Source organism: Notamacropus eugenii, chromosome 3, assembly GCF_028372415.1.
Source record: "Notamacropus eugenii isolate mMacEug1 chromosome 3, mMacEug1.pri_v2, whole genome shotgun sequence".
In the NCBI taxonomy this organism is placed as follows: Eukaryota; Metazoa; Chordata; class Mammalia; order Diprotodontia; family Macropodidae; genus Notamacropus; species Notamacropus eugenii.
This window is the reverse complement of record NC_092874.1, coordinates 426,095,237-426,107,255: the sequence shown is the minus strand read 5'-3', so window position 1 is coordinate 426,107,255 and position 12,019 is coordinate 426,095,237. Positions and strand designations below refer to the sequence as shown.

At 43.4% G+C, this 12,019-nt stretch overlaps 1 protein-coding gene across 4 annotated transcripts in view; it reads left to right on the top strand.

Annotated features, from left to right (window-relative positions):
- The window catches only part of EEFSEC (eukaryotic elongation factor, selenocysteine-tRNA specific), a 344,545-nt gene that overhangs the window by 309,326 nt on the left and 23,200 nt on the right, over nucleotides 1–12,019 (top strand). For 2 of the 4 annotated variants that reach the window (XM_072598315.1, XM_072598314.1), the window contains exon 7: nucleotides 6,568–7,585. The exons of 1 other annotated variant lie outside the window; for it this stretch is intronic. In XM_072598315.1, coding sequence (XP_072454416.1) covers nucleotides 6,568–6,761 — 194 coding nt within the window. In that variant the 3' untranslated portion in view covers nucleotides 6,762–7,585. Of the gene's footprint in view, nucleotides 1–6,567; nucleotides 7,586–12,019 lie in introns of those variants that run through there. One more of the 4 variants, XM_072598316.1, reaches the window with a different exon arrangement.

Below are 12,019 nucleotides of genomic sequence, written 5' to 3'. Positions count from 1 at the left end.
GCTATAGAACACCCTGGAGCATCTTTTCCTTTCTCTCCCCTCTCAACTGCCTCTTTCATTCCCAGAAAAGATGGATTCCTGAGCCAAGCTCGGGTGATCGATCAATGCTATCAAAAGAATCCAGACTTTGAGTCCTATAACATTAGAGCTAGGGAAGCTGGCAAGATGGCAAAGCCTTTGAATGCTGAGGATTTAGAGAAAGGGTAGAAAGATCAGAGGCTTATGGAAGACAGAGTATGGCAAGTGGTTTTGTCATGAAGGTAGGAGTCAGGGAAGATCACACATATTGTTGGCTAGTGAGAACAGTCCGATAGTATTCTTGACACTGTTAGGAACTTCTGATGGGATACTATGCCGTGGAAATTAGTGGAAACCATTCCAGATGGATAGATGACTGCTCTGTTCTTGAGAACTTTGGAAAAAACAACTCTCTCCACCTCTCACCCATCCCCAATCCAGTTTTCCGCTCCAGCTGCTTGCCTGTGGTCCCCAGTGTAGCTCATATGTCTACAGTAGCCTTGACTGAAGACATTCTTCTGGGATTATAGTTCCCATAACCCAGTGGTGGTCTGGAATTCTGGGCAGATTGGGTATATACAGAATTGCTCTTCTAGTGACACTTCTCTCTCTGTTGGCTGGGCACCAAGAAATTAATTCAATGTTTTTTGAGTTTTTTGTCTATATCTCTTTTTTACCAATAGCATTTTGCTATCAGCTACAAGAAAGACTTTATCATCAAAAATACATGTACATAGACCATTAAGATAAGCAAATTGGTATTCTTTACTCTTCATGTCATCATATGGAAAGCTCTGATTTAAGAACATGTGGCCTGGAAGCTGGGAGCCCTAGATTCCAATACTGACTCTCACTGGCTTAATGAACAGCTTTGGGTAAATCACTCACCAACTGTGCATCCTCACTTCCTCACCACAGACATGAAGATATTGTAGTAAACAACTTCCAAGGTACCTTTCAGCTTTAACATTCTAGAAAGCCTATGATAATCACTCACCCATTCCTCCATTTAACAGATATATATTAAGCATCTACTGTGTTCAAGGCATACACCAGGTCCCTGACTTCAAACAGTGTAAGGCCTAGTAGGTGATGACAGTGAGTACATAGATCCCTCTGATCTAGAATAGAAGGTGAGGCACACAGAACTGTGAATCCTTCAGAGGAAGGAGGATGGATAAGGGAAGGCTTCATGGAAAGGTACCTGTAATCTGAGGTGGGTTTCATGACAGATAGGACTCCGAGAGGAAGAATTGAGAACACAGTGTTCGAGGTATGATGGTCATGATGATGACAACGATGATGACGATGATGATGACATAATCTTATAGTTTTGTAGAATTTTTTCTTTTCCAAGGCTATTTCACCTATATTTAAACTGAAGATATGTGCACAGTGCCTAAAAGAAATCAAGCAAAAAGCTTTAAAATCCATTTAATGGAATTTGCTTCTCCTTTTCCATTCTTTAGGCTCAGGAGGACCTTTGATATGTGGCTAAAGGCAGACTACTGTGGTCTCAGTTGAGTGCTTATGGAGAATATAAACAGCAGAATGGAAGAGCCTGTCTACCAAATGAGGGGATTGGACTAGATGACCCCTAAAGGCTCTTCCAGATTTAGCATTTTATGAATCCATGAGGGGCATGAAGAAATGTGGGAAGCATTGAATCTCATCGTGTTGAAAATTTAGGAACCGATCTTCAGGACTGAGTTATTATCTGTAAAGGTCTCTGGGAATGGAAAGAGCCAGGCACATGCTTACTCAGTAGTAGGGATAGAAGGCAAGGTTTTTAAAAACTTATGCAGACTGACTTTAAAATCCACTTTTTCAGCCCTCCTTCAAGGCCAAACCTGAGTCTCCTGGGCTGAGGATTGTGCCTGCTGATATGACAGTTTCTTTCTCTGGACTTGAATGTAGATAAGAAACTATATATCAGGTTTAAAAAAAAAATTTTTAAAAAGCTAATGCTAATGCTTCTCCTCTTCCAAAATGCCCAGAGGGCTCAGAGCTAAGACTCTGCCCTAGATGGGCGTATTTTATACAAGTGGATGGACAGATGCCAGGGCCTTGATGTTGGTCCTCAGGAAAAATCACTGCCCATTGGCCAGGCGTATGGACACCCACTTCCTCAAGGTGGGGGACGCCCCTGTTGAAAGCAGGGTGAGAAATGTAACACCACAGAGAAGTGGCCCAAGTTCCTTTCATCATCAGTGACCCACTCCTGTTCCTACCAGGAGAGGTGCTGGGAGGAGGGAGGGGAGAGGGTGACAAGCAGAGTCCTCTGGAAGCTAAAAGATCTGAGTTCTTCATCCTGCCCTTCTAACCATGCATAGGCAAATCTCTGAACTTTTCAGAGCCTTTGTTTTTTCGCCTGTAAAATGGGAATAATAATGCCTGTCCAGGGGCAGCTCTGTGGTTCAGTGGATAGAGCACTAGGCTTGGAATCCGGAAGACCTGAGCTCAAATCCAGCCTCAGAGAGTTAATAGCTATGTGACCCTGGGCAAGTCATTTAACCCTGTTTGCCTTAATCCACTGGAGAAGAAAATGGCAAAGCTCTCCAATATCTTTGCCAAGAAAACCCCATAAACAGTATTGGCATGCTGTGGTCCTTGGGGTCACAAAGAGTTGGACATGACTGAACAACCGAGCAACAGCAGTGCACACCCAAGCCCCTCACGGGGCCAGTGTCAGGATTAACTGAGATTTGGAAGTGCTTTGTAAACGCTAAAGACCCACATGCACAGAAGATTTCACAATCATTGTGCTGTTGGGCCAAGTGAATCCATGGAAATGCTCTCTTTGTGGCAAAGTTGCTAAATTAGTCTGGGCCTTCTGGAGTGGTAGAGCAACCACAGCAGCAAGAAGGGAAGGGAGCTTTGTCTTGTTCCCCCTGAGGCTGTCAGTGGCTGGCTGTAGTCAGGGAGAATCTGGTCCTGTCCAGGCCAGGGAAATGTTTTGGGCCATAGCACGAGGGGCTCAATGTCTCAGAAAAAGGGAAACACAGCACACAACTAGACAAGCAAGTTAGTAATGTCCTTCCTTCCCTTGCCCACATTACGCCTACAAAGCATCCAGAGCTGCTTCCGAAAGGCCACATCCCCATTCCCTGCTTTTTAATCAAATGTTGCAAAATCTGTGCTTCCTAGGATTGAAATACACCAGCCGTCTCTAATCCTTTCTCAGCTCCAGTAGCCAGGCAGCAGCTCCATCCCAATAGCACAAAAAGCTGTGGAAGAATAGCCACCAGAAAGTCAAGAAGGATAGATTAAAGGCTGCTGATTGCTTGCCTCCCCTGGTCGGACCTGGAGTCAGCCTATCTGCGGGCAGCTTTGGGGCTGTGTTTGGCTGGAGACTCCTAAGAGGTTGTTTGTTGGTGATAGCAGGTGACTGATGAGATGGGGCCAGAGAAGTTCCTGGAGATCTGCCCTGCCATGTCAGATCATCCGTTAATAATATTAGTATATAGGTACTTTCCGACCACATAGACACTAGAGCCCTGACTCCTGTGATACAGAAGTCCTTCCATACTTGTTCAGCTTAATCCATTTGCAGCTTGGAAAAAATAAGGTAATTGTCCAATGGAGAGAAAAAGAAATCTATTAATATTTGCTACAAATCCAAGTCGTACAGACAGCACTTAATTAATGGAGCAGATTTCTCACTGTGTATTCAAGCTAACATAGTCATTGTTCAGGAGAGATTAGACCCTTAATGTAAGTTAGTAAGTTAAACTAGACTTCCATCTAAAAATATCCGTCATTTCAGCTATTAAAGGGCTGATGTCTTCTTTGGTGACAGATATATTTCCCTTCATTTCCTTGGTTTTATAAAATGTAAAGTATGCATTGTGTGTAATGCGAGAAATCCACGGAGGTAGATGAAATGGAGATTGTGCCCCCGCCTGTCTCTCTCAGCCTGCCCCTTTGAGCCGCCCTGTATTCCCGAGCCTCTTCAGCCCATAGACCTCCTGGCACCAGAGAGAAAAAAACAGCAAATGCCATTTGTCAGGGTCTGATGCCAGCCACCTAATCTGTTTGCAGAATGAGAGCTGGGGGGGATCTGATTAAGTAATTTAGATACCTGTGAGTTTAATAATACCTGAGCTGGAGTTGGCCAGCAGCCTAGGGTTTCACTTGTAGGATCTACCACATTCTTCCATCTCTCCTGTTAACTACCCTTGCACAATACCCTGTCTGAACGGAATGGGTGTGGAGTCTGCAGATTAGACACACTTTGGCCTTGGCTTTGGGGGTTTTGCTGCCTGGGCAAGAAGGGAGATTTCCTTTTATAAAACACACACAGAGTATTTGTGACTTACTCTTACACAGTCCAGTTTGTCCCAAGTGTCACCCTTAAAGTTGTACTCTGAAAATTGTTTTTTTTCACCCAGTACAAATAATGTTTCCATAGGATGAACTTAGATAGGATTTCACCCAAGCAGGAAGTGAAACTGACCATTTTTTATTGAGTTGCTTCTATCAATAAAAATCCAACAACCACACATGCAGGGAAATGTCAACATGATGAATGTCCGTTGTGTTATAACTGCAGTCTTGACTGGAGAAAGTACAACATCTTTCCAAGAAGATGACCTACGATTCTTCAGATATTTCCTTTATAAATGTAAGACCCTAGAATGTTAGAGCTAAAAGGAACCTGTAGATCATCTTCTACAACTTCTCTGTAAACCTCATTTACAGGTAAGGACTCTGAGGCCCAGAAAGGAATCAATTGCCTAAGATCACAAGGCTAATCTGTCCCCGGCACTTTGTTGTGACAGACACAAGAAAAGTGCCCATCACTTGGATAACGCTTTCCAGGTTCCAAAGTGCTTTCATGTAAAATTTCATGTCAGTTGACTAGTTTCATTTACTGTTTTACTAAAAAGTTAATGGCAGTTGGATCATGTTTGAAAAATGTTGAGGAGAGAAAAATGTACTACTGCTTGAGATTCCCCAATCTAGGGCTCTTCTTTTTGATGTAATACTATCTTTCACTATCCCCATGTGTCCCTAGATTTGAGTTCAAAGGAAGCCATGCATTTAAAATCAGAAGGCCTAGGTGACTTCTGGTCTTGCTATGCTGTAGCTCTGTGACCTCAAGCAGATCACTGGTTTCTTCTGGTTTCTTCACCTACAAAATGAGGGAATTGGGCTAGATGATCTCCAAGGACCTACCCAGCTGTAGTACTCTATGAGTTTATCATATCTCCCTTTGTGAAAAAGTGAAAACCTCACTAGTCTGAGCAAATAAAAAAATACTCTGAGCAGCTTATAGATAACCTATGGCATCAGATAGAAAACAGACCCTTCTCCACTAGCCGTGGCACTCTTGGGGGCACGAAGACTGAGTTCTTCCAAGTAGTTAGAGGAAGAGAGAATGCTCCAGCCAGTTCCACTGGTGTAAGAGGCAAACAAAGTTTGGGAAAGGAAGGAAATTGGGGATGGTTCATTTTGACACCAGTTTGGTATTGACTTTCTGTACCACCCCCAGCTGCCAGTCAGAATAGAGTCCATCAACTAACCCAGAATATGGAGTTGTTGAAATCAGCTCTGAGCCCCCTTGCTGTAGCTCACCTGTGGGAGAGCCTTCCAGTCTCTGTTACCTCCAAACATCTCGGCCTTTTTGTTCACCCCAATGTATGAGAATGCTGGTCCAAATTTCAGTGGGGGTGGAGGGAAAGAAACTGATTAAGTGTTTGAGATAAGGTTATGTGACACCACAGGTTAGAATGCCTAAACTAGAATTGGCCCCATGCCGGAGAACAACATTTCAGTGAAGAGGCAGCACTAAACTAGCTTCCAGCGGGTTCTCTGGTCTCTGCTTTGGGGAAGAAAAGAGTCCATTTCAAAGCCTCCAGGAGCAAGCCCTCCCTAACCTGCCTCAGTGACTGAGGCTCCACTGGCTGCTGTCTTTGATCCCTGCTGGATCGCACTCTGCTTTGGCATGTTCCTATCAGGCTTATAGAACTTACATTTGAAAATAGTCAGAAAAGGGGAGATCTCCATGTTCAGAAGCCAAAATCCTTCTCAAGCGCAGTGTTTCCTCCTGTCTCTTCTCATTCCATCTTTTCTCCTTGATGGAGAGTGAAATGATAAGGGATGAGCTGGGCCAAAGGCTGTTTGTGAAACTCTTGGTGGCTTCTGTGTCAATATGGGGAGTTCCCTGGACTTGAACTTGGAAGGGTCTCATCTCCAGCTCTTCAGTTTAATAGCTACAGTGGCCGACTTCAACTCTGAGTCTGTTTCCTCATTATACAAACTGAAGACGATGTTATTACAGTACTTTGTTATGAAGAAAATACTTTGTAAACTGTAAATGAGAATTATTATTATTCCAAGGGTAAGGGGTATAAATAGAAACCATGTTAGCTTAAGAAAAGAAGACCAGAAACCCAGTGCTAGGGCCTAGAACACTGTAAGGATGAGGTCTCAGTGAAGGACATGAAGTAGCATTATTTGAAAAGTCTGGATGTTGCCAAGTCAGTTTTTCTTCAGTGGGATACTCTGCTTTTTGGATAAAGTTATCTTTTCTGTTTTGTATTATAGATGGACTTAACTCTGATACCAAGAAGCTTCTAACCACTACTACCACCAAGAAGAGAGCTAAGTCAGGAAAAGGAGATGTAACCAAGGAGGATGAAGGGTGTAGCAAAGCTGACCCCACCCAACATATCTCCATCAGCCTCTACTTCAAGAGATACGTGTTTGATGCACAGAAAAGAATGGTTCAGTCTCCTTGAAGTACAGCCCTGCCCACTGGACTGGGCCCTCCAGCCAAAGAATCTCAGGTTATGGGGGATAGGGGCCCTGGCTTGGATGCCCTAACTATGCCTAACTAGGCCACCCAAATGTGATTCCCTCAATAGTTCTGAATTGATTCCCCCTCCAGATGGACACTCACCATTCTGGACTGAGCTGCCTAGAGGTCCATGGGCTAGAGATTTCATCCCAGATTAGGCTTCCAGCTAATTTGTCAGCTGGCCTTCTGACTGAGACTGAGGTTCACAAGGAGTGAGAAGAAGAGGACTAGTTTCTTTTCTAGTGTGAATAGAAACCCATTTTTAATCATTTTATAACCTCCCATGTAAACCTTTCACAGAACACCATTTTTTGAGCCTGGTAGAACAGCCAATCAGATCAAAAAGGAAGAGAATGAAGAGGGGACACCAGGAAGGAAGAGTCCAAAGTAAATCAGACTCTTTGTAAACTTTTGATTTTTCACAATCCAAAGGTCTTGTTAGGGACCCAGGGAGTCCCCTTGTTGGGGAAGGGTCTGTCCCTTATGTTTGGTTAAGCCATAAGCAATCTCTCCCAAGAGGCACCAAGTGTAGGAGCTAGTGATGGGCAGCATGACTCAAGGCCTGAGCCTTCTGAATTAGCTGCGTTATTCCTGAACATCACAGCCAGGGAAAACCACCTCTGAGCCAATGTTCCTGAAGTCTGTTGGCCCAGAGTCATTCTTATACCTCAGCCAGTGAACAGAATGAGGAGTCCGTCTCTGAGGTCCTTTCTAGCTCTGACTCCTAGGATTTCTGCTTGTGAATAAATCTTCAGTGTCCAGGCACTCATGACTGCTGCCTCTTCTTGTTTGTAGTGGTGTTTAATTGGGATCAGATGTGGTTCCAATCAATCACACAATCCTATGATCTCCGAATGGTTCCCAGAGTCTCTTCTGAAGAGTTTCTCTCTTTCTCTTTCTTTCTTTCTCCTTCTGTCTCGCCTCCTGTGTCTGTGTTTCTGTCTTCCTGCCCACTGGATTATTTTTCTTTTAATTGTCTTACCCACTTCACCCCTTCTCTCCTTAGGAACTGCCTCTGAACCCAAGCCCTCTTTCTTCCTCATTCAAGCCATAGCTCCCTATCTGCTGGCTTGGCCTCCAGCGTCATCACTCATCATCGCTCATACAAGGGCGTGGCAGAATCATTTCCCAAGGGAGAGTATGTCCATGAATTGAATGTCTCAGCTACCAAAGCCTTATGAAAGAGTCTTGGAGAGAATGCTTTGTTTTAAAATTTCCTTTTATATAGAGAAAAAAGTAGCTATAATAATCTGCATAGACAGTGTTCGTTTTTTAATCTAAATTCCTCCAGAAAATGAGAGTGTTCAGACTTCAGAGCACTTCCAAGAAGACCACAAGTAGCACACATTAAGCACCAATGGCATGTTCGAGATCATCATTGGCTCTGAGATGGGAGAAGGCCTGGGACCTCCCTCCATGACCTTTTAATCTTTAAGAATATTAGAACTCAAAGGAGTTGTAGAAATAACTAGACCAACTCACTCATTGTGAGTTGCTACAAAGATGAAGAAACTGAAACCTAGAGAGAAGTGACCCATCCAGTGGGCACTTAGATCATGGTGGGCATCCATGAAAGGACAGTCATTTCTAAGGTTCCACTGCTCTCTAAGAATCCAATTATATTTTAATTAGACAATATCCTTGGAAGCAAAAGCTTCAACAGCTACACATTTTCTTAACAGGTATTTGTTTTGTGACTCCCTTTATTGTAGGGATAAAAATATTTTGGGATTTTGGAAAAGGTCGCATTTTAGCTCTGGGTCCACCTTATTGAATTCAGCCATTTGTTAAGTGCTTCCTGGGTACAGGCCATGCTCTTACAGGGAACTGTCCTTCCTGGTTCTTTTCAGACCCTGCACTCCTTCTATGACCTCCTTTGTCCCAAAGAACCTTCCCCAGCCCTGTCCTCTGAGGATGTGAATCTGGTTTCCTCTTACGAGCTTCCTGTTTCTTCTTGTGTAGCTGAGGAGTGAGGAGTTGGGGGGTAGACAGACAATATCCCCCCACTTTCGGGTTCATTGTCCAAGACAGGTCTTTGCTCCACAGAGTCCCTCCGTCCTTCTCTGTCTCTGTTCCCAAAGTGGGAACTGCTGCCTGCTTGAGACCTTAGATTGCAACAAGCCTTTACTGTGGATTGTGTACTGCTGTCCTGGGGCTGTTTGATGCACATTCAGAAAAGGGTGAAATGGTGGAACCAAAGGATTATGGGGAAATCAAAGCTTTTAAAGACATTTGTAGGATGAACAGATGTTCAAACGTTCCTTTATTCGGTCTCCAGACAGACGCAGAGTCTTTGCTTTCATCCCAGTAATCGGTGCATTATGCTTTAATTTGTGAAAATGGCATTAGAAAAATATTAACAGGGTCATGTTGTGATCAACTGGCTCCATGTCATTAAGCTATGGAACCAACGGATGGAACCCAGCATCCTGACCCGTGCTGCAGGAAAGAGAGACCTTAAAATACACTATGGGAATGGGGAGGGGCCAGAGGACAGAGCTGAGGAAAGGGTCTTGGTATTTTTTAAAATAAATCATGGAGGTTCTAACACTGGCTAACCTAAACTAAATGATTCCAGGTAACCTCATAACTTTGTCAGGGACACAGGCATTCTCCACCTGACCAGTTGTGGGAGGGCAGGGAGGAGGATGAGGCAAAGGGAGACAATAGTTAAAAGTGGCATAGTCCAAAGAGGGTTGAAGTTGGAGCCAGGGGACCTGGATTCAAATCTTGGCTCTTTAGTTTACTACCTTTATGACCTTTAGTCTTCTCCCTGGGGTTCAGTTTCCTCATTTTAAAAATAAGGGAGTTGGATGAGCTGGCCTCTGTAGGGTCTCTTCCTGCTCTTAAATATATGACTTTCTATAGAAGCGTTGGAAAATGGAGGGATTTGGTTGGGTACCAAAGGTCAGTCTTCCATGTTGACAGACTTGGGTTTTGGGCAGTTGTACTTCAACTCAGGATGTCAGTCTTCAGCTCAAGAGTAGGCAAGTCCATGCATGGATGGTATACAGTTAGAAGGAGCCAGAGCCTACCTCTCAGTGTGAAGGATTCATACTGGCTGAGATGAAATTATAGGAAATGCCCACTGACTGGGTTGTTGCCATGGACCAGTCTCCAGTAAGTTGAAAATCGAGTTATATTTAGGGTAACAAACTGCCTTTTGGATAAAACCTTTCGAAAACGCCAGGCCAGTGGCACTGGGTCAGCAGACTGGTCAACCATCGTTAAGTCTTTGAGCTAGACAGGACAAACTGGAGAGACCATTGAGTCCACTGAGCACATTAAAGCTTAGAAAGGTTAAGTAATTTGCCCTGGCTCTGATATTTTGCCCATTCCCAGCTACATTACAGGAGAGATAGAGAGCCTTTGGAAGCATCAGGACATTTTGTGGTAAGTGGGAGACTTCTTAGGACCCACAGATCCTAGGAAGCCTTCAGCAATAGATGGTCAATGGAGAATGCTCATTATGGAATCACAGAAACTTGAGATTTGAACACCAGTCAGTAAAGCATCTATTGTTTGTCAAGCATCTATCTACCTTGGCACTCATTTTGTCCAACCCATGCATAGATAAGAATTCCCTCTACAATACCCCTTACAAATGATAATCCAGTTCCTGTTTTAAGAACACCAGTGATTAGAATCTTCGACTCTCCTGAAATTGTTCATTTCACTTTTAGACAATTCCAATTGTTAGGAAGATCTTCCACCCATCACTCTTAAATTCAGTCCTCCCTTCTGAGAAGAAGAGGACAAATCTAATATATTTACCACTTGCTAGCCCTTCAGATGCTTGTTGGCAGTTGTCATGCCCCTCTGCCAAATCTTCTCTTCTCTGTTTCCTTTTAAGTCCCATTTCCTTTAGTCCTTGTGTGGCATGGCTTCGCGCCCTCTTGACACACTTGACAATATCTTTCCTAAAACCTGACACCCAAAATTGGACACTATATTCCAGGGACGATGTGACTGTCACCATGGTTTTGGTTGCTCTGCCTCTTACCATAGCCCAAGATGGCACCAGCTCCTTGGGCTACTATGTCATACTGACTCATTGACCAGCCATGTCATACTGGCTCATTAACTTTGCAATCCCCTCAAGACTCTTAGACCCTAGTGTGACTTCATAGTTGTTTGACATTGTTTCAGTTGAACTTTGGAATGGAATTGGAGAGTTCTAGTTTATAAATGATCCCTCAAGTTTTAGAGCCACCTTTGCTGCACTATAAAATCCTCTGTTCGGCCAAAGAACCAAAGAGCCGTGACCCAGAAGCAGTGTAGTAGATTAGGATTTCTGGGAGAGCATTGTAGGAAATGGAAGAAAAGCCACTTCTTTGTCACTCCGTCATTCGCTTTTATCCTGCCACCACTGGAAAATGGAGATAATGATCATTACCCCTTTCACGCCTGGCAGTTATTAAGACATCTCTGAGAGTGTTCCCTGGTTCCCTGCACGTCTTTCTAGAAGAAAGAGTAGTATTAATAATCCTTTATATTGCTAAATATATTTCCAAAGCACTTTGAGCAGTTCATTTTCTTAAAACGTATGAAGCACCCACTTAATAGGGAGAGATTCAATGTCCAGATAAGATACAGTCCTCACCCTCATAGACCTTAGTCAAATAAATCATGTGATTTATTAATGGTACACTTACATAACAGTTTGTTTTCAATATTAACACACATTTATATGCTGCTTTGGGGTTTACAAAGTGCAATTTATGAGTGACAGATATTTCAAGTATGTTTTCTCTGCCAGAGAGAGGAAACTTTGCACTGAAAATGACAGGGAAAAAATGTCTAACAGGAAGTTGATACCCAGAATGAGTTAGCACATACCACCTAGTTGCCCTTGATGAATTCTAGTCACCTGACTCACCTGAACTATAACTTCAGGTCCAAAAAGCAGCCAGATGGGATTGCTACACCACTGTCATCAAGAGGTGAAAATATTGTGGAGGATAAGAAGGTACCACAAGATGAAAGTAGGGCAAATATCCCAATTTTCCCAAAAGGGAAGAGAACAGTCTGCAAACCATGAGCCCCTGAGCTTGACTTCAATTCCTGGGACAATTCTAGAAAGGATCATTAAAGAGATGGGTAGTGAATATTTAAAAGGAACATGTGAATTAACAAGAACCCAGCAGGGCTTTGTCAAGAACAAGTCTTACCAGACTAATTTTATTTCCTTTTTTTTTT